Raw genomic sequence first — 26,901 nt, 5'->3', positions numbered from 1 at the left:
ACAAGAAAAAGAACTTACAGGAAATACGCATAATATCAAAGAGAGCACAATGAAATGTCACTCTGAATAAGAAGGGGGTGCAGTGGCTTGAGGGTCTCCATCCCAACCTCATGATTTGTCAGACTCTTAAGATGCAAGACACTAAACCAAGTTCCATTTTAGTTTATTTTGCTGGGGGGAGGTGGGGTGTGACTGCTATTTTCCAGACTTCTGCACTTGTACCAGCTACTTATTCAAAATCTGAAAGCTGCGGTGAAGGTAGAGCTTCGGGGAAGGGAGAGGTTAAGAAGGCTTGGGAGCTCAAGGGCATCTTGTCAGTGAGGTCTAGTTAGGAAACAGGCCTGTTTTGGCTCCTGCGCTTCCTTTTCTCCCTAGAGCTCTGCCTGTCAGAAACGCCTTCCCACACACCACTGCCCTGCCATTTGCCAGAGAATTGCGGGGGAGAGGGGCTTTTCCTGTCTGTGCGCTGAGACTCAGCCAGCCCTCAGACTGTGGTTTTCTCTGGAGCCTGGAGCCCACTTGCTGTGGTTTTGGGTGTTTTGCACCAGAGAAGGAACTGAGGACAAACCCAGTGAAGGGCGCTGCTCCCAGGGTCACGCTGAGGTGACTGGCGAGTGCGCAGCTGTTCCCCTGTCTCCTATCGCTGACCTCTAGCTGCCAGACTACACGGTTACGGTATTGCCTCTTTGCCCTGGGAATGTGACCGACTTGGAGGAAAGGCAGAACTCCCAGCAGGTTGCTGCTTTCTGAAAAGAGTTGAGCAGTTTGCAGAGCTCCCGTAGGGAGCCATTCCCCACTCCTTGCTTTGCTAGTCCACTGCTCAGCTCTCCAGTGTCTCGTAACAGGCAGATGCTTTTGTTGCCTGTGACAAATCTCCAACTTACTTACTCTCCCACCTGCGATAGGAATAGAATTTTCTGTTCCCTGGTATTACTGGGGATTTCCTTTTTCTCAGCAGCTGATCTGAAGTTCCTTTTTCAGAGAAGGGACCCCAGAGCCTTTCTGTTATTCCAAGCACCTACAGCGTTAGACTGAAGAACTGGCATTGTACCGTCTTCCCCATAACCTTTTTCTTTCCTAGAACTGTATGTCAATCCCACAATCTTTTTCTTTCCTAGAACTGTATGTCAATGCTACCTCCCACACAAAGAATAATTTAGCAAGATACACGCAGAAAGTCAAAGTAATAAAAGCTTTACTACTTTGCCCACTGCAAGATCAGGCTGTGGATAGGACCTCTTGTTTTTCAACCCAGAATTGTATCATTCTGTGGCAGTAATAAGCTCATCTGCCTACCTAGAAGCTAGTCCCAGCTTCTGAGAGTATAAAATTCAGCTTTAAAAACTGCTTCGCTGACTTGACCACTTAACTCTTCTTTTTGTGGCTGGGACTGACCCTGGAGCTCTGGGGTGCCTTTACCAGGCATATCCCTCTCAAAAATGTCACCCACTTCCATCAGCTTTCTCAGCAATATTCAGAGAGGTAGTAACCAGCTACTATAATATTTTTGTTGTCTTTTTTTTTTTTTTTACCCAGGCTCTCTTTGCCAACTACTCACAGTCCAGTACCAGCCATATATCTGTGCCAGCTGGCTCTGATGCCCACAAGACATCAAGTGCCACTTCTAGTATCCAGAAGGCAGCCAGTTTGCACAAAGTGATGCCATCCCGGAGTACGCCTTCTCAGCTGGTTCCAAAGCCTCCACCAAACAGCAGGCAGGCAGTGGTCGGAAAGGCTGCAGCCCAGAGGATTTCCAAGTAAGTTTGATCTGTTCCCATCCATAACAGGGAATTGGCACTGGTTCCCCCAAGAAGGAATATTGGAAAAGAACCTGTCTCCATGTGAGACTGACATTGATCTTTTTGGTGATGCTGTCCAAGATAAATTGCAGAACAACTTGAGCAGTGTGTACTGAAATAGGTGTGCGCTATGTTGCAGTTTCGTGTTTCACAATGGTAAGGTAGGCAAGACTGTAACATCAGGCAAACATAAGGACATATCGGAAAAGAACCTGTCTCCATGTGAGACTGACATTGATCTTTTTGGTGATGCTGTCCAAGATAAATCGCAGAACAACTTGAGCAGTGTGTACTGAAATAGGTGCGTGTTATGTTGCAGTTTCGTGTTTCACAATGGTAAGGTAGGTAAGACTGTAACATCAGGCAAACATAAGGACATAGGAACTGCCAGATTGAATTAGAGAAGCATCTGATCCAGGGTGGGATTCACTTACCTAAATACAGGTTGCTAGTGATGTTTTGATGCCCAGGGCTCTTCCACCTGATCTCCAGGTGAGACACAAGTCTTCTTCAGATCTTGTGTTGTATCCGCCATTCCCGTGCAGATGTCTCAACTTGACAGTACCAAGTATGGTACTAGACATCTATATTTAGGCACTTGAGTCACTCCTTCCATGTTTAATCTTTGATGGGGGCTAGAATCTGGTGGGTCAGAAAAGGCTGCCAAAAAAACCCCACCAAAAAACCCCCAACAATATCCTTAACAAGCTAATCTGCCCTTGAGCTGAGTTTCTCCATAAATTTAACACACAATGATTGACTTACATCTTCAAGCACAGGTGTTTATTTTGTTTAAAGTGTTTGTGTTGTGTCTAATGTAATGATAGCTTTCCTTATTACCTGTAGAAACCTTTCTTTTAACATTTACTAAGCTTTTAGTTATACAATGCTTGCCATTCTAAGGTAGATGGATTTGGCATGTGTTACCTTTAAAAGCAAAAAAAAATCGTCAGGAAATGTTCCTTACTGGTTGTAAGTTTCCTTCCTTTCCATTTCTTGGTGTGTCTTCTCTTTCATGCATTATGAGAGAAAGTGAGCAAGACTTCTGGGCTTTCTTCTTATCCTTTACCTTTCTTGGTAGCTTCCTTAACTCTGTTTATGTGCTTTAAAATGACAGAACTGCTTTAGACTAAATTCTTCATCAGATTTTTCCTCATATATCCTCAGACTTATTTCATTCTTGAATACTGAAGGGTAAAAATTGCATTTGTAACTTCCTTCCTTACACTTACTGTACAGCCAGAAGAGTTGTAAAGCTTTCACAGCAGGTTCCTGTGAGGTTTCCTGAGTCCGTGTTCCCTAACTGTGTAGAGAGAGAAGTTTTAGTAGAAGATTACTGATGAAAGACAGCTTATGAAGATGCTACGGCACTGTCAGTGTGTGTGTAGCTCAAATCTAGAACTGCAAGGCATATTTGAGGAGCTTGGACAGAACTGCTTTGGGGAAGCTTGTGTATTTCCTGCCTGTACTCTTGCTATCTTAAGAGATAGCACACTATATTAATCCCCCAAAACTATTTAAAAAGAAAACAAGATGTTAGTAGACTTTGTCAGCTCAGCAAATGCAGATGTGTGCATCAGGTCTGGCCAGGTATATGCTGGTGGGTTTGCTATCTGATTTCTTTTATGTTTTGTAGCTCATGTTAGTATAGGTGACAGGCTATGTCAGTGGGTTTCTCTGCCGGGCAGCAGGGATGTGTATTTGAAGATGCCGGTGTGCTGTGCTCACTTCTTGGCAGAGGAAATGTTTATTCTTGTGAGATGGAATTGCAGCTCCTTGGACAGACTTTACTTTGCTGCATTTTTGTGGTTTCTGCTCTGTGACAGGCAGGAGTGTGGGAAAACCGGAAAAAGTTCAGCACCAAAAATGCACAGAAAGGGGAAAAAAAGCAAAAGATTCCTTCAAAATTTCAGAAAACTAATCCAAGTATTGAAGGCTGCAAGGAGCCACTCCGGAAATACTTTCCAAGTTGCCTTTCAGTCTCCAACATGAGGCTCCAAACCCATTCTTGCCATTCATGGGATCTTGCAGGAACATTTTTTCACTTACATGGAAAACAGAAGTGCCCGGCTAAATTTCCAGCATACTGTGAGCTGATAATTTAAAAACTGCTATGTCTCAGTCTAATTTAATCCATTCATTTTTGTCAGGAAAAGACCAGAGATGCATCGATAGAGGAGAGTGAATGGAGAGAAGCCTCAAAGGACTATAGATTAGAGAAGAAAAAGATGTCTTCCATGCTTCAGCCCATTCCTTATGGTCCCTAGTTATTCTTCACAAACTATTCTCAAACACTGTGTGTAGTCTGCTTTCGAAAAACTCCAGTGGCAGAAACCCCACCATGTGCTGTAGAAGACTATTATAGAAGAATCTAGACAATCTTATCATCAGAAAGTTTCTCCTGATGCACAATCTGAATTTTTCCTTTGTTTCATCCTGTTATATCTCATTCCTTCTTCTTGAACTTCCCTAGACACTTTCCCCTGCAGATACTTTCCATCTTTTGAATATCCTTCTACTTCTTGGAGTTTCCTATTGTTGCTTAGACTTGTTGAGGTTTTGTTAACTTCAGGTATTAGTTCCACCTGCCAAGTCCTTAATTGTCTTGAATTTACTGTATTTGCTTCAGTTTGTCAGGGTGCTTGCATTGTAGCACACATAATTGTACTTTTTCAGTGTGGGACAACCATATTCTTAGGTTATGACATGGCAAATACCCCTTTTCATAACATCTAATATGGTTTTGGCTTTTTGGCTGCTTCATTTCTCTGTCAGGTCATTTTTGATTCAGTGCCCACTCTCACCCCCTAACAGTTGTTTAGTTGGCTATTTTCCTGATCTCTTTCCTCAAAGAAGATCTCAGTGCTGTATATTATTTCCACAAGATTGACTGAAATGACTGCTATTCTGTTGTTAAAGCTCTCGTGTGTCTTCCCCTCTCTCCCCCATATATTTCAGTAAGCCAGACCTTATTTCCCTGTCTGCTCTTGCACCACCTGGCTTTTGTTTAACATCTTAATAAAGATAATCTTTCTAAAATTTCTTTGTAGGATTTCTCCAGAGATTGGATTGTGAAGACAAACTAAAATCAACTTTGTCTCTTTGACCTGTCTTTTCCTTGCATGCGTTATCAATTCTCTCCCAGCCAGCACACGTGGCTTCCAGAAGAGGAAGAAGACAGTACTAAGTAGAAAACTAACTACAAACAGAATGAGATGCTAAAGATGAACATTACTGACTAATTCAAAAACGATCTAGTAACTTGGACACTTCCCTGGTTAAAACATAAAGGAAAAAAGTAATGGAACAGCCAGACAATTCAGTCTTGTCTTTTCAGTTCCTGGCCTCTCTTGTTTTCTCAGTCTCTCAACTTGTAAAAGGTGGTAGGTTGACTTTATAATGGATTGTGTCCAAAGCAGACTCCTTGCTTAAGCTAACAGAGTGGAAAACTGGGGGCCCATATTAAGGTGTGGAAAAAGACTAACTGGGAGAAATGGTTTAATATGTAGCTCTACGCTGAAATGTAGCCCCATAAAATGGTCTCATGAGGCTCCATAGTTTTGATTAAATGTGCTCGTATCACAAGTGGAAAGATAGTTTTTGAACAGCTAACACAAAAAGCTCTTCTTTCGTTCTAAGAGTCAGACTGGCTCCTTTCCAGGGCTCGTGTTGCCACTACTGTTGTCAGGTCTGTGAACCACGAAGAGACCTGCTGATAGCTGAGAGCAACATTTTGAGTTAGAGATCACAGATGTAGTATTTGTAAGCTGTGGAATGAAGCAGATGTCCCTGGAAGCAGCATTTGGTGCATCAAGTCTTCACATTACAAATGACAGCATGCAAAGTAGAAAAATATAGTAGCTCAACTGTCAGAACCCAGAGTGAACTGATACAGGTGGTAGAAAATCTTCCTGCTTTTAGGAATGACTAAGGCACAACCAATACAAATTTCTGCACTGTCATTCCAGTAGTAACTTTTCAGAAACATGCTCTCTAACTATGACAGCACCAAGTAGAGCAAGACCTTGAACAGGCTGTGAACAGAACTAGCAGTCAAAGGAAAGATGTCAGAAAAATTCAGTTGCCAATGTTAGACCACTGTATATGAAGAGAGGAAGTGCCAGGTAAAGGAGCGTATGGTTCAAGGTGTTATCAGGGAGGGAGAGAGCCCAAGAAGATCACCAAGTTTACTAGCAATACACTGGAACATCACAAACTGTTGGGGATGTTGATCAACGTGGCATGATTTCTTGTACTGAACTTGTCTGTAAATGTCATTCCCAACAACTCTATTCAGGAAGCCTTTTGAAATGAATATTCCCTTCAAGTCCCAACACCACAGCACAAAATCTTTCTACCTTGCTCTTCTTTTGTATATTTGTTTTGCATGGTGCCAGCAGCAGAAGAGCCAAAGTTCTGCTCTGTTGTAACTAGCACAGAAATAGGGTAGAGGTGATGCATTTCTCTAGGGTTCAGGAAATCCATCCCACAGCGGGGTGGAGTTCTGACTGCAGTTGGATACAGCAGTAGCCAGCTGTTCTAAGACAGGCTGGCCAAGCCTGGCAAATGTGCCAAAAGTAGAATGATGGCCACAGATTGAGCCCTGTAAAACATTATGATTCTGGTTTGTATCCTGTCTTGTCCATGTGTGCTTATTCATAGGCATGTGTGAAGTGTTGTAAGTGAGCTGGGTACATCACACGTACAAATTGAGTGCCCACTGAAAAGAGGACAGGCAGCAGGAGAGCAAGCATGTAACTGTTACTGGAACCCCTTTCACTTTTTTGCTACTGCTGTGCTGTGGCATGCTTGTGTTTTTAGCTCCTGAGCATCTGGGTTAATCAGGCTGCCTGACCCTTAGACATTTTTGGCAGCAAAAGTAGTGCATCTGAGAGACATGCCTTGATTTAACACCCTGACACAGCTGGACTCACTAGGCCTGTAGAGCTCTTAGCCCTTGGCTAGCCTCAGATCATACACACAGATACACATGCAGAGATACCCTGTCCAAGAGCAACAAATTGGAACAATCCTCCCTGGCTCTGGGTCTTCACATCTGTTGCTGTCCTCTCGTCAAACCTGGGCTTTTTGTGATGTGAATTTATTAGTGTCAGTTCTGTGTGTCCCCCCGATCATTAGATGCCTTCATAACATCCCAGGAATAGGTGGTTAAAACAAAGGTGTTCAAAATTTAGTCAAGGTATTTCTTTGTCACCTGTGGGACAAGAGCGTCCTCCAAATTTGCAGTCCAAGGCTGGGCAACTTAGGGCTGGTTTAGTGCCTAAATGAAGGAAGTTGTATCGGTTTCAAGGAGGAGTTAGCTGTGTAAGAGATAGAAAAGGACAATGACAGATATTTAAGTGGAGGGGGCAGTGGTTTTGTTAGTATTGAGGAAGAAGGAATGGAGAACATAACAATGGATTGCATTGGAGAAGTGGAAGCAAAACCAATGGAGATACTAAAAGCAGGAAACTGAGAAAGGCAGCAGGGTTTCAGCCAACCCAAGGAGGAAGAAAGTGGAAAGAGATTAATTAAGTTTAGTCAGTGAGTATGTTCTGGCACTGAAGCTTCCATTCAGGACAGCAGAGAGAACTTGAGGGGTGAGCTTAATGTGGTGGGAGAGAAGAAATGGGTAGGCAGAAAAGAAGAAGGGCAAGTCTGTAGAAAGAGATTCTCTAAACGTAAACCACACTTCAAGGTAGAAATGTGACTATAGTCTGTTTGGGTTGGTAGGTTGTTGCTGTTCTTACTGGTATTCTTGACATTTTCAATCACTAGTTTTGTATTCTACCTACAGAAGGGTGAGATGAATTTGGCTGTCAGTTGTGCTGTATTAGCAAAGCGGAGAAGCTAATTAGGAGCATGGAATCTCTATTTAAGAAGCATAAAGATCCATCTGGATTCTCAGCTCCCAGAAGGACTGTGCAGTATCAGCAACAAAAGAAACCATAAGTACAGATCCAAAAATATCTCCAAGAGACAATAAACATAGAAACAGGCACCTCGTTTGACAATAGCATTTCAAATTGTGGCTGACTGAAGTAAGGGGTTGTGTTTTGCAAGTATTGTATCTGCATCCCTCTCCCTTCCTCTACAGGCTCCAATTTATTTCACTAAAATCCGATGGAGAGAAAGTACAGGAGTCCCTCACTGGCCTTTTAGCTGCCAGGAGCACCTGGATTACTGGCAACTTGCTGACTTGAAAAGCAAAAGGTTTCAGACGAAACTGTAGAAACTGCATGCATGTACCTGGGTCTGTTAGTCATCAGGGCATCAGATGGGGATTGGCGATTACAGTGGTCTTCTGGGTAACACTGGATGAGCGAAGGAGAAGAGCTCTGGCAGAGACGAGTCTGGAGTAATCACAGTAGAGCTGGGCAGGAAAGAAGGCAAGGAGAGGATAAGGGAGGAGAGGACAAACCAGGAATGGATGGATCCATTATATAGATATTAAGGACAGAATAGATCATTGCAGCTGTATAATTTGCACTCACCTTGTGAGTAGACCCATTTTTTATATAGGAGGGCATGTCTCCCTTTGGTAATGAATCTGCGTGACAGTTAAAGGAAGTGCAGTTGTCCTCCACAGAATATAGTTTTGATGTAACTCAAATGCTAAGATAAATGCAGGAAGATTTGCATAAACTATCTGCTTGAAGGTTGGCACTGGACTGCTGGAGATTAAATGCATCCTGTAAGTCTCAGTTTGCCAGACAAGTGAGAAATGTTGCCTAAATGAGCTGTCTGTGCGCAGACAAGATGCAAGGACTTAACTTTTGAATGTAGCATGTTTTTGCCAGCATGTGCATTTCTGTTTTAAGGTTGCTTAATCATTTTACTTCAAATCATTGGAATAATATAACCACTAGCATTACTAGTTGAATTGTGCTTTGGTGGTCTAATACCGTTTACTATCTCCTTTATGCTCCAGAATCAGCTTCCAAGGCACGTGGGACAATTAAGTGTTTTAGGCATAGCGAAGTCTTGCTGGTGGCTTGAGTGTTCACCTGTCTTGCTTTGCCTTTTTGGAGTCAGTTGCTGTCACTACCTTTTTCATGCCATGCTCAGGCACAGCTACATAGGTGCAATTCTGCTGGATTACGTGAACTGGGAGAATTCACTTTTTTTTGTTTGTTTGTTTGAGACTTTTATTCTTCCTTGGTATATCCCTTCTTATCTCTCTCTGATTTGATGCTTTTACCTGTTAGGGTGACCTCCACTGAAAGGCAACTGAACGGATTCCAGAACAGCCTTCACAGTGCTGCATCCTGTGAGCCAGGGACAAATTCCACAGGTGAGTGCCAGTGCTGAAGACTAGGAAAGTGGGGGTGGGCATGCTGGGATGCTTTCATCTTTCTCAAGAACTGGCAGGGAAAAAACTTTCTCAGCAAGAAGAAGAAACACAGCTGCCTAACCTCCATGTAATGGTTCCTAGGTAACAGTCTGGGTTCAGCTGTGCAGGGAATTTATTTCTCCTGGGATTAAAAAGACTAAACAGAAGGGAGCAAAGGCTGAGTTTCATAGAGTTGGAAGAGGAAGATCCCTAAAAATGTGGCTGGGAAAAAAAACTTGGCTAAAATGGCTCCTTTGCTTTAGGCTTTGGCTCAAAGATGCTCTGTTGTTTAAGCTTGGCCTGTAATAAAGGGCCAGGACATTCTTTACATTTTTCTTCAGTCTTGCAGAAAAGCCCCTTAGTTCAGAAAGACATAGCTGAGACTTGTGAATCAGCTGCTTAGTGAAGTCAATCAGTAGAGGTGAAAGTTCCCAAGGGGAAATCACTGAGGCTTACAGAATCAAATCTTCATCATTCCCTAGTGGCTAATTAATTCAAAGAGGTTTATTTGGTGTTAAGGTCTCAGTAAATGAGGACCCAATCAATTTTTCATGGATGCAGACCTATTAGCAAGTAGAATGTGGTATTGATGAACCCATATTACCCATGACCCACAGTAATTTGTGATGGTGCTGTAATGGAATATATGGACAAATTATGGTCTAGAATGCTTTAAAAAATACGGTTTTGACCTTTTGTTTTGCTATGAAAACATGACTTGAGTATTGCTACTGCAGTGATCTCTGTTTTCACAGGATGAAAGAAAAATTTGCACAGGGGTGAACTACCCAATTCATCTCTTGGATGTTTAGCTCTGAAACTTAAAGATGACATTTCCATTATTAATGTCAGTGATTTTATTGCTGATCCTCTAGCACATTCAGCTAATGCACTTACTTTACAGTTCCAAACTGTCTCCCACGCACTACCACAAGCCAAAAACTCCAGTTATCCTACCAGAAATTTTATAGGGTGAATAGCTATAGTCCATAAAAAAGACCTTACAGCACACTGGAATGTGACAGTGTAGAAATGGAGTATAATGGGATTATCAAAATAAATAAAATTATCAACACTGTAGTATATGTATAGTTGAGGCAAAGATTCTGATCAACAGTATAGTTCAAGTTGAGTTTTTTGTGGGGTATATAAAGCAAAGTTACACATAAATTTACAAGTAAATGTAAAAATGGAATTATCCAATGGTTTGGGTTGGAAAGGACCTTAATGGTCATCTATTTCAACCCCCTGCCATGGGCAGGGCCACCTCCCACCAGACCAGGTTGCTCCCAGCCCCACCCAACCTGGCCTTGGACACTACCAGGGACGGGGCACCCACAGCTCCTCTGGGCAACCTGTGCCAGTGTTTCACCACTCTTGCAGCAGAGAATTTCTTCCTAACGTCTAATCTAAATCTACCCTCTTTCAGTTCAAAGCCATTCCCCCTCGTCCTGATAGGACAAATGTCAAAACTGAATCTGAAGCTAGGGAGGAAACTTCTTGAACTAGGTGGTAGAGACTTGATTTTATTCCCTGTAATTCCCAGATTTGTATCTAAGCTTAGTTGCAGGATGATGCACAGTTGTCCGTTTACTTTGGACATTCACCTGGCCCCCGTATTTGCATGAATGCCAAGTCCTGAAGGTATGCAACTCTTTGGAATGAAGTTTATCGTTATCTGTAAGGGCTTAAAACAGAATCCTGAACTTCTAAGAGACTAGTTGAAGAATATGAGGATTAATAAGCTGGTTTGGATCTAATCCATGTAGAAGGCAGGCTGCTGTTCTTAGTTTTCTAGTGATTTCCTTCTTTAGGCTAAGGTGGAGAGCAGTGTCTGAACGCCATCCAAATAAGATGCATGTGCAAGCGGTGTGCTCCAGTATAGAGCAATGAATGGAACCTGCATGCAAACTAGTGATAGTAAGGAGCAATTATGCACTTACTCTTCTCTGCATCTAGCATGCTCCAGATGTTTTTTTTTTCTTTTCACAGGAAATCTACAAGTAGAGTGTGTTTTTCTAAAGCTTTTCCTGTCCAAGATTATTGTATGGTCCTTCTTAAGGTCATGTATGTCTTGTTTTTGGAGACCTGAAATAGAGTTAAAGTTGGAGGTGCTAAACTGTGACTGGCTGTTGTCCACCTGCTGCTTGAATAACATTATTCCTGAAATGCAGTCTCTTTTATATAAGCTTAAGGAAAGAATAGAAGAGATTGTTTTAGCAGGTATGCAAAAGTACAAGCTTCAAAATTGTCCTGCACCAGCAAAAGGGAAAATAAAAAAAGAAGGCAAGTAAACACAACAGGCATTTAAACAAGATGCATACAATCACTTTGTATTGTTTGCCAGATCTAAAAAAAGAAAATGCCTGGGATTTGGAGATTCTTTTATCAGCCAGTGTCTCTCAATTCTCTTGGAGTGTAAAGGGTGGGGATGGGGTATGTACTGTTGCCACTCTGCATGGCCTGTGTCAGACTTGAAGCCATTTGCTACAGTAGGGTGGAATTCCCAGCTGCCCAGCCTTGTCCAGGCTTCCTCAGCTTCTGCCAGGCTCCTCTGCAGCCTCGGAAGGCAGAAGATTGTTGAACACCAATGTATTTATTTTTATGTCGTTACCACATTCTCAAGAGGAACCGTGGCTATGATTTCAGCTGGTCTCACCACACTGTCCAAATCCTTCATCAGGAGCAGCTGGGAAAAGAAATCACTCAGGTTTCTGCACAGCACATTGCTGGTACGCCTCCTCCCTCCCGCTAATCCTGTTAATTCCAGTCTTCATTTGCCACCCTCCTGGTTCTCTCTTGTTGCTGTGACTGACTGCACAAGTGGTCTTGACTTGGAAAGGTGACCTTCAAATGGGCACCTCGAGTAACCTCTGCCTCAGACTACTTTGGTTACACAGGCACAAGGTATCTTATGACGCAAAAGAGCAACTTTTGATGTCACCTCATTACTTAGCGTGGTCGAGGAATGGAGTAACGATGAGCTCTTCCACTATTAAATACTTCCAGAACCAACCGTCTGGCTGAGAAGCTCTGGGTGGGTCACTGAAAGGGAACAGCAGTGTGATATCCAGCACCTGGCATCAAACCTCTTCAGTGCAGCCGTACAGCCTTTGTCATCAGCAGTAATAACATCCTGTCAGCATCTCTCTCTATAGTGCCATCTCCATGCAGAGAAAGGGTTATTAAGAAATGGAATCAGTCCATTTTATCATGGTTTGAAAAACAGTGGATCTTGAGGTGAATCCTACTATCGTGCCTCCCTTTTTGGGAGGGCAAAGAATCAGTTAGAATGGAGGGTATTTGGTCTCACATTTGTTTTCAGACTTATCGTCCTAAAGCTATTGTTCTTTCTTTCACACATCACAAAAACATCCTGGATCTTTTCTCTCTTTCCCCTGCTGAATTTCACAGTTTCATAAAGAGGGCAAGCAGGCAGAGGGGAGAAAGAAATTTCTTTCCCTGCTCCAGTTGTTGCATCTGTTCCAGGTCAAATAATGACAGACAAGCCCCTAGCACCCGATCATGGAATCATCGAATGGTTTGGGGCGGAAAGGACCTTAATGATCATCTAGTTCCAACCTCCTGCCATAGGTTGGGGCGCCTTCCACCAGACCAGATTGCTCCAAGCCTCATCCAGCCTGGCCTTGGACACTGCCAGGGATGGGGCATCCACAGCTTCTCTGGGCAACCTGTGCCAGTGTTTTGCCACTCTTGCAGCAGAGAATTTCTTCCTAACGTCTAATCTAAATCTACCCTCTGTCAGTTCAAAGCCATTCCCCCTTGTGCTGGCACTGCATGCCCTTACAAAAAGCCCCTCTCCAGCTTTCTTGTTGACTGCCTTTAGGTACTGGCAGGCTGCTATAAGGCCTCCCCAGAGCCTTCTCTTCTCCAGGCTGAACAACCCCAACTCTCCCAGCCTGTCTGCATAGGGAAGGTGCTCCAGCCCTCTGATCATCTTCGTGGCCACCTCTGGACTCACTCCAACAGGTCCGTGTCCTTCTTATGTTGAGGGTCCCAGAGCTGAGTGCAGTACTGCAGGTGGGGTCTCATGAGAGCAGAGTGAAGGGGGAGAACCACCTCCCTCAACCTGCTGGCCACGCTTCCTTTGATGCAGCCCAGGATATGGTTGGCTTTCTGGGCTGCAGGTGCGCATTGCTGGGCCATGTTGAGCTTCAGGACCACCAACAGCCCCAAGTCTTTCTCCTCAGGGCCGCTCTCAATCCCTTTTCAGCCCAGCCTGCATTTGTGCTTGGGACTGCCCCAACCCACATGCAGGACCTTGCAGTTGGCCTTGTTGAACTTCATGAGGTTCACGCAGGCCCACCTCTCAAGCTTGTCAGGCTCCTTCTGGATGGCATCCCTTCCCTCCAGCGTGTCAAGCAGTCAGATGGACCAGAAGGGAAAGAAGGGTAAAGAGACTTTCTCCTTACCATATTACTTGGTACTGTTTGAAGGAACAGGGAACCATTACCGTATGACTAGCAATGAGCAGATACTGGTGTGTCTAAAGGATACCTTTAAAATAGATAAAAGTTATCAACAGGGAATGACTATGTTTGATTTTATCCAGTTATCAGAAAACTGTATATAAGTCTCATTAAATCCTGGCAGAGTGTAAAGCTCTCCCAAAAGCAGCATTCCAGGCCCTTCTCACATGATTAAGAAGATAATGTCCAACTCAGCCGTCACCTCTCAGCTAGAGCTGAGGGTCAGTGTTCACTTCCCATGTTCACAAATGACATTTATTCCTTTACTTGTGAGAACAGTCTGCCTCTCACATCTTCAGTCAACCTTTTCCCTTTGTTTTATGAAAGGAAGGAGCTTTTTCCTGTTGCTACAGGTCTCATGCCACTGAAAGGATGTTCCAAGTCTCAAGACCACTGGGGAAGCAGGAAAAAAATGCAAGGACGGTCTCTAGAAATTGGCTTCCCTGTTGAAGAACTAAGAACCCAGCTTGAATTTTAAGAGCCTTCACTTCTGACAGGCTCAAAGAAAACTCCGAAGCAGGCTAAGTAATGAGTTCAGGCAGCTGGCATTTTTGCCTGACTGGAGGCTGAGCATTGCTTGTTCTCGGTAGTTAGGTGATGGCGAGCTGCCTGTATTTCCTTGCTGTGTTGGAAATGTCATTCAAGATCAGGTGTGCAAAGACTGGGGAGTGGTTATATAATATCTTGGCTGCTTCTGTCTCACATCTGGCCCTTTGGCATTAAGCTACCTATAGAGAAGATGACTTTGCCCATCCAAATTGGATTTTGTTTTAATCTGGCGTTACTTTATTGAGACTAAAAATAGAAGCCAAAATGTGTGTGAATAGGGTAAAGGAGTGTCTGAAGTTATGAAATGAAATGTGGGGAAGAGCCAGAGAAGAGAGAGCCACAACAAATCAGGGAGGAGGGCGCTGAATAAGAGAAATCAGAATGAAGGCTGTCATGTACAGAAAGGCATTATCAGTCAGGTTATGGAGCCCACCCAGTGTCTTCTCTGTAACGTGGGGAGCAGGAAGGCTCATGTTGGCTTCCGCTGTTATTGCTCCACTTGTTAATGAGGCGGCTCCACTGCTCTTTCCATGCAGGGAGACTTCATTTGAATACAGTTGTGTGTACTGTTTGTGTGTCATCTCATCCCCTGTCCCCCCCTAAGTCAATTTTCATGACTCAGAACTGCTGCTTTCCCTTGCCTCCTGGTCCAGCAAGCCAACTTGAAATTGTGCCTAAAAGATGGGGGAGGGAAGGCTGGCCTTTGTTGTCAGCTGTCCTGGCTTGCTAGTGTCACTCACACATGGATATAAATAAACCCCATCTATTTATTGCCTTAGTTGCACTATATATTATCAAGAGAATGCTGGGCATCACTCTAGGATTAGAAATTCCCTCTGCTCTAGGATAAAAAAAACCTGAATTTCTAGGATTATCAGAGCTTTTCAGGGAGAAAGAAAGTTCCAGTTTTCAACACTACATTCAGGAGGCTTCAGCGTGCTTCTCAGTTCTTGCTGTGGGTATGATGAAACAGCCCAAACTAGCTCTAGATATGTTAGCATGGGTCCCTGACCCAGTGCTGTCATCTAGCTTAGTGCTCTGCTCTCATTCCTGCAGCTTAGAAGCAGAGTAGATGGTGGCTGACCACGGTTGTGTACATCTCTGCTGGGATGTCTATGTGGCACTGAATTTTAGCGTGCAGGTGTCCCGTACGTGATGTTACACAGCTCCTGTGATTTTCCTGTGACTCGGAATCATGTCCGTAAAATAGAGGTAATTCTTTTTCTTCCCCCTGTGTAACTGTTCTAAGTCCAAAAGCGTTAAAGGTTTTGAAGTGCAGTCATGGATGACATAATAGTATGTAAGCATGTGGACGTACAGGCAGATACTTTAACATCTCCTGGCAGGCAGAGAATAAAGGAGATCCATTCTGTTGTACGTGGTAATTCACTGCAATGACTTATCACTGGGGAGAATCAGCCCTTAATGTTGGCTGCTGGCAGGAATGAGGGGGTTTTTGTCCGTGCTACTCAACCAGAAGGAGGTGGAATGCTTGCCAGCAGCTTTGAAATGAGAAAAAACTTCATAAATGATATACATGAACATGTATGAAATGATCAAATTGGCCATGAACTGCATTCATGGTAGAAACCTATGTATTTACTCGTAAAGGTAAGAACGCCGCTCTTTGTGTTGAGTCCTCAGGGTAGCCATACAAGAGAAACTCACATAAAGTGATTTTGTTTGTGAGAAAAGGCAAAATGTACTGTGCATTTCTGTAGGAAAAGGAAGGCTCAAAAGTCTCTTCAAAACAGGAAGATGAGGTTGAAGTTGGCTGCCTCTCTCATGTGCCTTTGTTTCCTTAATTTCAGCATCTTGCCAAGGGATAGGTTTCTGGACTGGTACCCTATCTTAATACACATGGTTGACATTTTGGTTCCTAATTCAGGTTCCAAACTTTCTGTGCAGTGACATAGCTGGCAATCCCGCTTTCTAAACATCTTTCCAGATCCTCTCTGCTGTGTGATGTTTGGCTCTGTGCTGGGCTTTCAAGGAGAGTGTATTTTTAAAAATATAGCAATATTTTTAATAAATGGCTCTCAACAAATGTCAGTCACATTTAGGAGCAAGCTGATGTGCTAAATACACAGGACAAGCTTTACCTACTAGATTAGCTGTAAAATGCAAACTGTCCAAAATAAACTTGGTACATTTCGAAGTGTTTTGGATTTTTCTTTTTAAAAGACTGTCTACGGATTTTCAAGTAAAAGAAATGAAGATGACATTGACTTTTTCCCATAACGCCTAAGTCGGAAAATGTCACAGTATGTGGAATTAAAATCTATCTCTATAGTAACAGGAAGAAAAAAATTTTTCCTTGTGCCCGTTTTGTTTCTTTCAAAGATCAGCCTTTTCACACCCCCATCTCTCCTGCACCAAGGTCCTCAGCGTGTTTTGGAGTGGGAAGGTAGACACCTATGCAAGCAAATGAGTAAAAGAGACAAAGAAAGAGACAAAGCATACTGATATGGGGGAAGGATTTAGAGCTATTGGAGGAGCATGTGAAGAGATGAGTCACATCAGCCAGAGGCAAAGAGTGAAGAAGGTGTTGTAGGCCTTGAGAGAGATGCCAAGCGTACCTTTTCACCCAGTAGCTTGTTAAGTTAGATTTTGTTATACTCATCTGTGATCTCATCTGTTATGGCAGAGAGAGGTTGTGTGATAGGGAGGTCCACATTTCTAGTGATCACTGAGATTTGCCGAGTAGTGCAGCAGGTTTTCCCACAAAACAGTCCCCTGTGATTACTCAGATTCTTTGCTTTGTGTTTTTTCCAGCCTCTGCTCGCAGAGAAGGACTGACACTGAACACCAGGTGAGGAATCCAGAATGTTGCTTCAAGTGTGGGGCAGAGGAAGAAGCAGCAGTGACTTCATACTGCCACACTCCCGTAACACCCAGGAAAGCGTAGAAAGGAGGCCCTGGAAAGAGGACAACCCACTGAGGGGAGTACCTGGACATCTGTGGAAGCTGGCGATACGCCTGCAAGCTGAGGTGAACGATTGCCTCTGAGCGCTTCTGCTGCTGACTCTTGGAGTCCCTTCCTTCCACCTCTTCCTGATCACTAAACCATGAGATCTTCCTGTAAGACGGAGCTTCTCTAGCTGTCTGTATTATTCTTCCTAAGGTCCAAATTTGAACGTAGTCTTATTTGCTCAGCCGTTTCAGTCTGTCCCAGCCTGCTAACAGCCAAGATTCTCTGCTGTCATTGCATGGCAACCATCAGCAGAGAAAAATATTAGAACATATGACTGGAGACATCTTTGTTGGTTGCCATCTTGCATTTTGGCACAGAGCCATAGAAATTATTGGTTTTAATAAAGTCATTTCATTTGTTGGTTTTGGTTACAATTTCAGTTATTAATTCACACCCCCAAAATATTTGCTGTCGTTATATTGGACAGGATTTTAAATCAGTCTTTATGTTTCACTGTTGGATGCTTATGTTCTGCGTGGCTTATTTTTGTATTTTGATTTCTGTTTGTTTAGGCTTTATAAACTTTTTTTAATTGGCTGATGTTTTCAGACCCAAGCATGAACCCTAAGGCCCAGGTGGCTCCTGTCATTTGCAATAGTGGCTTGGTGAAGCACTCCAGTTAAATTTTGCCTAATGCTATGAAAATTAATTTGCTTGTGTTAGAAAACAACATCAGCAGCTGGGAAATGTATTGGAGAGAAGATCCACCCATCCTTAAAATGAACAGGAAGCAGCTTCAGCTCTGGCTCTTTGTCGGTGCCAGGTTGAAGGAAAATTCAGTATTTTGCAGCTCCTGCCTTGTCAAACAGCAAGTGGTACGGTTGTAATTCTTAAAGGGCACAAAATCTCCTGTTGGTTGTATCAGAGCCCTCAGAAATTGGATTCTAACAGACTGATTGATCTGTTTTCATGCTCCACAGCTCCCCTGTCATTTCTAGCCTGTATAGTCAGTGTTGAGAGGTTGTTCTTATGCGTTGGCAAGTAGATAATGATCAACCCAAATGGCTGACAGAAGAAACAGAGTCAGAGGGGGAAAGTGTTTTTTCTTGAAATGATTGTGTTCATATTCATTCTTGGATCGTGCATATTTTCTGGTTTTCAAGACCAGATAAATTGTGAGAAGATGAAAAAGTTATGCTCATACCCCGTAGTTTTGCTATTGCTTGCTCCAGGCATGAATTCATAGAACAGAATATGCATTTTTCTGTTGCAGTTCCATGTGCACATATGACACACTTTGAATGCTTCAGTTGTCCAAAATGCAGTTCTCTGATGTAGCTGTTCCCTTTCTTCATCGGCTTATCTTTCATTTCCTAGATAGTCATAATCACCCTGTTCGCTTTCTCTGCATTTTTCAGCTGTTCTTCAAGAATCTCTACAGCATTTTTCTGCTGCCTGTGCTGCCATCACATATCGGTGACCGAGAGATTTGTAGAATCTTGTAAGTTACTTTCAGATCATGTCCCTGCTGTCTGTAATCACTGAATTCCACCCATGTATCTCAGACATGTTTCTACCGGTGTATCAAGTTGTCAGCTCATGATTAGAAAATTTAGTTGCAGAAGTTGTTACTTCAAACTTCTGCACATCCTCAGCACCTGTGGGCTTCAAGACCTTGGGTCTGCCTTCTCATAGCCTGCTCTGCTACATGTGGTATTGGCTGTAGCACCCAGCTCTGTTCCAGAACTGTTGGAGGGGCTATTTCCCTGTAAGATTTAGCTTCAGTAAATAATGGATTCCATTCCTTTCTTCCTCCCAGAGGATCTGAGTTACCCTTATTCCACTGGGTTTCATGTTCAGGATCGAGTAGCTATGGGAAATACATTCTTGTGGAACTCTCATCTCTGCTTTTGTTCTCTAGTTTCTTTGTTCAGGTTGTCACAGCCACCACTGAAAAGTATAAAGAAGTTTGGAGGATAGAGATTTAAGTGCACAGTTAGCCCAGGAAAGGTGATTGTCTTCAGAGGATTATTGGCAGAAACAGCATTCTTACATTTTTGTCTGGCAAATTACCAACCAGTGCTGGCTTATTATAAACATAATTAATTCTTTTGTCAGCTCTGCCAGTCTCCCACCTGCTCATTTTGGGATAATGATTTGTACTCAGTTATAGCCAGCATGTTTTCTGAACTTCTTTGCATTGCATGTTAGGTACAGCCAACACCACATCTGTAACTGTGTTGACTTAGTAGCAGTATGTCAGACATCTTGTCTCTTAAGATTTTTGAATTACTCAGAGAAATACACATTTTAATCTAAGGCCCTCATTTCGAAGGGATTAATTTTTTCAGCTTCAGTAGCAGTGAAGTCTTGCATACTTTGTCCCTGGAAAATTTTTCTTCTGCCTCCAACAAATAAAAACCCACCCAGATATCAAGGCTGGTCCTTCACCTCAAGCCAAACACCTAGACCTTGAAGTCCTGTTCAGCCTCAGGATATATTAGGGCAGCCAGAGCATCCAAGGAAATAGCAGTATTCCTTTGCCTTGGGCGTCTGCTGGTCCCAGCTCTGAGCACAAATGCTTGGGAACATACGCAGTAGAGAATCAGGAACAAATTCTGTGATTCCAGCATCTTATTTTTTTCCACCTCCCTGTACTCCTAACTCTGGGGACCGTGTATGCCTTTTTGCATGGTGGATACTATGTGCTGAAGGATAGCATATCTATGTTGTCTGTTTGCAGCTCTGCTACCTCCATGTCTGTCCCTTTTCAAAAACCTCTCAGAGAGTGCTTCAGTGAAGAGATTCAGTGGGGAGGCACAGAAGCGTTTCCCACACATCTTTGAGAGAAGGCATTTTACAGGAAGTGTTTTCTAGTAGAAGGGAGGGCAGGAGAATAGCAAACCATTTTGAATTTATCATAGTTGCACGTGAGGGAAGTACAATTATATACATGCACCTCAAGTGGGGATTAGTTTTCTCTGCTTTTATGACATTTTCTTCCCTTTATTCATCAATGAGTTTCATCAAAAGTGCCTTTGTTTACTGTGAGAAAAGAAAATTACTAAGAGAGACCCCCAACATCTATTAGCATCTACTTCAGTGGTGAGACTAGATAATATAACCAAGGGGTCATTGTCTTCTCTCCTACACAGTGATGTTTGTATCACTTCTAAGTTAAGGAGCCTGTTCCAGTGACAGAGAATCAGGCTTGTTAGTCTTGAAAGGAGTAAGGTGCACATCAGAGTCACTGAGGCAGAGGTAATGCAGAGTTCACAGAAGCATTTTGTGTTCTATTTAGGTGATGAGTATACCACAACGTAAAAAATTAAGGGAAGGAGATTAGATTCTCCCCTCTCCAGAAGCAGCTGAGTTGTACCCAGTACATGAAGTATTAAGTTCACTTTCACATGGCTCATCTTGGCCTTTAAAACAGCTTCACAAGTCATGTAAGTACCATCAGTGGGAGATCATGTGAAACTAGATAGAACGCTTAATCTTAGATGTCAGTGAGACATACTGAAGTTTCCATTCTCAAGACTAGATGGGCTTTTGGACAATCGTGGTTTGTTGAAAATGTTCCTTGTTACGGTGCCTGGAACGTCAACATACCTATCTCTGATACTGGTTCCATACTGTGGCAGGAGGTTTTGGTATTGAGACCTTTGTTTACTAGTAGGAATCTTAATGCTGTGCCTCTTCCTCATACTGGAATACGGATAGTCTCTGTGTGCATGGAGTGGAATGGCTGTAAGTGCTGGACCATTCCTCTTCTGTACCTGTGAAGGAGATCGTCAGTTTAGAGATGAGTTCACAGAACAGTCTGGATTCTCAGCTTGCCACCTTTCAGGTCTGTATCTTGTACTAATACAGCAGTTCCAGTCATTTTGGGTTATTTGCTGGAAACAAAAGTCATCTGGCTCCTGACTTTTTTGTTAAGATTTATTTGATCAAATTGCCAAGGACTTTTTTCCTCGGTCAGTCCTACCTTTGCTGCTCATGATAATTCTGGGCTCGTTGTTTGAATCTGAATGGGTTATTTGTTGATGTTTAAATAGATATTTTTGGTTGCAGTAACTGGCTGATTGATCCTTTTCATACTGTTTCCTTCCTGGACACATTCTTCCTGTGGATCTGTCAAGAGTTTCTTCCAAAAGAAGCTTCTGAGCTTTATTTAAACCTGGGACTTGACCACCTTTTTTTCTTTCTAGAGCTAAGACATCTCTGTTTATGCCAAACATCAGGAGGACCTTATTTTATCCTTACAGAATCCAGTCAGTCAAACAGTCCTTGAGATCGGTTATACCAAGAGCACAAAACTTAATATTCATAGTTCTCTGCATGCAGAAAGTGGTTAGTTGGAAAAGAGATGGGTGAGGAGTGTAAGGGAGAAGGTGGAAGGGCAGTAATTGTTCACAGTCTTGCCCGCAAGAAGAAGCAGGAGCATCGAATGAAACTAACAGGTATCTGATTAAAAGAAAAAAAAAAAGGGGGATGTGTGTATGGAAATTTTTTTCATAGTATGTAATTGACTATGGAACTCCTTGTCACCAGTGTTTGTGATTTGGAAAGACAAGTAGTCAAATCCATGAAAAAGTAATCTATTAGGGCATATTAAATACTAAAACTGAAAACAAGCAGGAAGTTTCTAAGACTTTTCAAGTGACTATTCTGAAGAATCACAATGGGCTTTTCCAATTTTTAGCTTGTCTGTCAGTCATGTGCTGTTGACCACTGTCAGAGACGAGAGGTGGGCTAGATGCTCTTGTAGTCTGACTTTGTATGGATGTTTCATTTTGACAGTTGCAGCACAGCCTACTGGAATAGCCAAGGCAAGCTGCCTTTCATGACAGTGGCATGTTCCCCCAGAATTCACTCTGTGGTGTTGGGTTCTCTAAGAAATGTCTCCATTGCTGACATCTGCCAGGTTGTCACATGCGGCTTGTCTACACCTTCACCAGGGTGGGCACTATATATTGCAGAGGGTCTCAGAATGATGAAGCTCTTGCAAGAGCATAAAGGACACCAAATCCGCCTCTAGACAGTTATGATTTGAGGAGGAAGTAGGTTGCTGTATGGAGGTCATCCATGTTATGTTTGTAAATGCGTAATCGCTTAAATATGGGAAAGAAAATACTTGCCACTAACTGAAGCTCTGAAGTTATCTTACTCATACACGTTTCACTTCTTACCATCTTTGTCTTCCAAAGTGCTAGAGTGCAGAGCACCTTGAGGGTGAATGTGCACAACCACAGCATATCTTAAAGAACCACAGTACCTGGTAACTGCTTTCCTTCCCACTTCAGAACCCTGCTGCCCTTTTCCAAAGAATGAGATTAAGTTTCCCTGCTGCCTTGGAGATGAGTAGTTAGGAAACACAAGCTGATCTTCTCTTAAATTGTTGGATTCCAAGTTTTTGAAAGAGCTTGTCTGTGCTGTTTTAACACAGAGGACAAACTCTACTGAATTAAAGGTGACAAACAAGACACTGAGTCTGCCCTGAGGAGTCTGTTCTGTCTGTTACCTTACCAAAAAAGGATTTTACTGGCCCTCATTGAAAAAGAGTTTTCACTGCTGTTTCCAATTTAAAGGAAGGAATCGCTGATCACTGTGGAGACCCTGGTGTGAAGCCTTTGCCAGTGGTATTCAGTGAATCATAGCAGTTCCCTAGGGAAAGGAGTAGACTTGACGGGGCCTCTTCTCTACAAGTCCATGCCTACACCGCACACAATGAGCTTGAGAAATCTTATATTCTTTGAAAAGGAGTGGCTTCTTTATCTGACCTATCAGACAAACAGATTGAATTGGCCTTAAAACATATTTGATGCAATTGTCAACGATTTGGGGGCTGTTAAATGTGTATCTTTTATTACCAGAATTTTTGTCATTTGGGGCAGGTGGAAGAGGTGCTGTTCTCTCTAAAAGCAGTTTCAGCATTGTATTTGGCCTTTTACCTACTGGTCTTCTGGGATGTGAAATAGAAGGCAACTCCAGAACAGTAGTTTAATTTGGTGTCCCTGCAATGGTATTTTAGAAAATCTCATTTCACCATAGTTATAGCAACGTTAAATTGTAGTCTCCTTCTTGCCAGACTAAGAGGAGACAAGTTACTGTAATCAGCGTAGTTGTGTTCAAAAGTCATAAAATCTCCTCAAAAAAATGTTTCGGGGTTATAGATCTAATCCTTATGTCTTGAGTACTACCATGTCAAAAGTCAGGAAGAGATCTTTGAAAAGTTCCTCTACTTGCAAGTCCAAATGTTTGACTGTCATCACTCCCTTATTCTACTATAAAATTATTTTTTTCTGAGATTGGGGAAGAAAAATGACAAGGAATTTTGTTTCCAATTACTACATAGGATTCACCTCATTTTTCAAGGGGTTTTGGCTTATTTGTATGAGCTTCTGAAAAGGTCATGTTGTCTCAGATGTATTTAATACATCTCGGCTGTCTGTGCCATTCTTCAAGGTGGGCAGAAGGACAGCTGGGAATCTGCTGGGAGGGCAAATGAAGTTGTAGGCATCCCATCAGTGCCACTAGTTACAGTACTTATGCTTCCAGTTGCATGATGCTTCTTCCCCCATTCAAATCAAGGTTGTGTTCCCTCCTGAAAGTGTGTTCTTTCCACCATTTCTAATTCCAGAAATTCAATGTAGAATACATTTTGTCTATGATATCAGCTAGTATTTTTTTTCTTATCCACAGACCTACAAAACTCATGTCTGCATATGTCTACTGAAAATTTCTTATGCAAAATATCTAAGAATAAAGATTGGTGGATCCTCCTGCCAAATTGTGGCTCTGCACGTTTCTTAGGTCTTTTGAACGATGGCTTGGCTGAGGGCAGGGGAAACTGATAAAAATGAAAGATAACTTAAAATGTATGCAGCACATTGTAACTGCTGCCACACCATACTTCCCTGAGATTTTATTGCCATCTCCTTTATTTTGTTTCTCTTTGTTTGTTCTGTTTGTTGTTTCCAGTTCTTCAGGTTAGTATAATAGAGAACTTAGCTTGGTAGTATCCAAGTGAGATCTTCAGATCCTAAAGTATAGGTAGAGATTTCTATAGCAAGTGTTCTTTGAGGGGGCGGAGATCAAATTGTGTCACACAAGGCAGCTTGTTGCAAGCTGGATGTCTTCCAGAGACTCTTGTTGTGAGTCAGACTGTCTGCTACTGCATTCCCCCACAAGTGGAGTTTCTTACAAATTCTTTAAAACAGTGGACATCTCCCAAGCATCTAGTCTACCTGCAAGAGGGTTTCCGCACTTCAAAAGACAGTAAGTTTTTGTTTCAAGAAAGAACCAGAACATGGTTACCAAGACATTCCCCAGTCATTACTCTACATGTATTGAACAAATCCTGTAAGATTTGCCCCTGGCTGCACAGCAAATCTTTGTTTTGTCTGCTTCCTGAAGAGGATAATAACTTCAGGAGAAAAAAGAAATCCTTCCTGAAGAATGTCAGGAAATCTTTGGTTTGGTATGACCCGGCTGGCTTCTTTCATCAAGTGATGTACATGCATTGGCTGTGATATATTATGATAATGCCTCATGCTGATTTCTATATGTGATGAATGAATATCTGTAAACAGCTAGTGAGGAATGTCTGAGCGTTGGCAGACCAGAAAAGGAAGTCACCTTTGCTTTCTGCAACATGCGTAACCCCTACGTGTAATTACTGCTTCTGTCAGTCTCTGTGGACAGCAGCGAGGTATCATCTTGCCTAGACGACTGAGTGGAATGAGAGATGAAGAATATCACCCTGCACAAAGACCACTACCCCTCTGAAAGGAGGAAAAATAAATCTTTGTCTTCGGAAGATACCACTTGAAAGATTGGTATTCCTTGGTATAATTCAGCAGTGCCAGCACATACCACAGGGGACAGTTTCTGCCTGAAAGATGTTCACCAAGTCTGCTTCCCACTAAGGATGTGGGAAACCAATAATATGTGGGGGGGGGTTGCCACAAACTATAGCTGGAAAGAAAGCTTTATTCTGTGCTAGATATAAAAGTCCTTATCCCTAAGTGTATTTTCCATGAAATCATAACCCCGTACTGGAAAAGGCCCAGTTGCTTGGCTGAATGCCTTCAGGCCATCTCTGCCATCTTCCCTACGCAACCTGGCCCTAGATAAGAATGTTCTAAAAGCAGCCGAGTAACTGAGGTCTGTAATCTTTGAAATTAGTCTTTTCTGGAAACACCACGTGACATTCAAGGTACCGTACCATATTCTTTCTGAAATTATGGGCATAAGTAGCATCTCAAATGCCTTACTGTCACTTAGAGAAGTAAGAGAATGGCAACCGTTAATCAGCAATTTTAATTTGCTGTATTTCTTGTTGATGTATCTGAATTAATTTCGAAGACAATCTATTTCCCAATGAGTAAAACTGTTTCGTCTCTTCTGTGTTGACTTGTTGCATGATAAAGGATCTTGCATTTGTACAGGGCATCTGAAGCCTCTTTCAAGAGAGGACAAAAGACACTGAGCTTAGTTGCTTCCATCTGTCACTTCTGGAGCTGCGTCAAAAATGAACCAGGGTTTAAATGACCTCCCTGTATACACAAAAAAATATTGGTAAAGCAGAGACCTGAAAGTCCAGGTGTTCTTTTACTAAACCCCATAGTGTGCATGTTAGTTATTTGTTTTGTACAGCTGTTGACCAATGTAGTCTCGTGATTTTGAATGTAAAAAAAATTATAATTAGTAGGTCTTATTTTTAAAGATTTAGAAGGCATGTTTTCCTCTTTGCACTGTACCCAAATTGCTGCTGTTACTCTAAACCACAATTAATGGAAGTTTTAGGCAGCCCATATAACCTTCTATTATTTTGCACTACCACAAATCAGTATAGTTTTGCAGGTGTGTAGATACCACACTGTTACCTCCATATGTATTGAAAACTGTATTTTCTTGATGTATTTCATTGCCTTTCAATCACCTGTTAATAGAAGACACCCCAGTACTATAGAGCTGATGTTTTGCATGCCACTAGAATCACTTGTAGAGGGCAAGAAACTTCTGCACAATGGAGCTGGCCCTAGAGCTGCATCCTGCTCACCCTGTGGTGCTGAACCTGCTCTGCACTGGGCTTCAGGCCATACTGAAGGCGTCTGCCTCTTGAGACGTTGCAATAGATCCTTTTCTGTCATGGAATGGCTCTAGTGATTTCATTTACAAAGGTGTCTGAGCCTGGAGATCTCCTGCGTTTCTGCTCTGATGAGGACAGGTAAGGAAAGCTTCAGAGCAGCACAGAAAGATAAAGAAAGGATGTCAACTGAGAGAATAGACATGTGGTAGCTATAACAGAGATGTGAGACATCACAGGACAGAGCAGAACAGAGCTATGATGTTGCCAGAGGAGTGGACAGGTATGTTTGTCTTTTGTATCTTTTATTACTTTTGGACACGGTCTATCTTGTTTACTGTGTGTATTGATGTCTGTTGGTTATGGAAAGGTGAAACACAAAGGAGCATATTCCAGTTCACACAGTGGTAATGGGGATGTGCTGCTGCTTTTTGTAAGTGCGGTGAGATAGCTGGACACCCAAGACCAGGGAAGAGAGACTGACTTAGTCTGCAAAGACTGTTCTTTGCTGAAATACCAGTGTCCGTTCCTGTACTGCTGAAGCAGTGTTCCTTGCAGAGCTTTACAATGCACTACAGCCTGGAAAACAAAGTCAAGGTCTAGGCCTCTTGCGTGCTACAACAGAGTGTGCCAGAGAGCAGCAGGGACGACGGTCATTTGATCATCTGTGTAGGGTCTGTCTTACGGCAGTGCAGAATAGGGTTTTTCTACTCCTTCTAACC

At 42.6% G+C, this 26,901-nt stretch overlaps 1 protein-coding gene across 5 annotated transcripts in view; it reads left to right on the top strand.

The window, feature by feature from the left end:
* The window catches only part of TTLL5 (tubulin tyrosine ligase like 5), a 133,482-nt gene extending 115,194 nt beyond the window's left edge, over nucleotides 1-18,288 (top strand). For 4 of the 5 annotated variants that reach the window (XM_080395804.1, XM_080395806.1, XM_080395803.1 and 1 more), the window contains 4 exons: nucleotides 1,537-1,757; nucleotides 9,008-9,093; nucleotides 16,947-16,983; nucleotides 17,070-18,288. In XM_080395804.1, the coding sequence (XP_080251930.1) occupies nucleotides 1,537-1,757; nucleotides 9,008-9,093; nucleotides 16,947-16,983; nucleotides 17,070-17,079 (354 nt within the window). In that variant the 3' untranslated portion in view covers nucleotides 17,080-18,288. Of the gene's footprint in view, nucleotides 1-1,536; nucleotides 1,758-9,007; nucleotides 9,094-16,946 lie in introns of all 5 variants that reach the window. The other variant, XM_080395805.1, reaches the window with a different exon arrangement.
* Nucleotides 18,289-26,901: the final 8,613 nt, after the last annotated feature.

This window comes from Falco punctatus (assembly GCF_963210335.1).
Source record: "Falco punctatus genome assembly, chromosome: 7".
Taxonomy (NCBI): domain Eukaryota; kingdom Metazoa; phylum Chordata; class Aves; order Falconiformes; family Falconidae; genus Falco; species Falco punctatus.
This window is presented reverse-complemented; position numbering and strand designations above follow the sequence as displayed.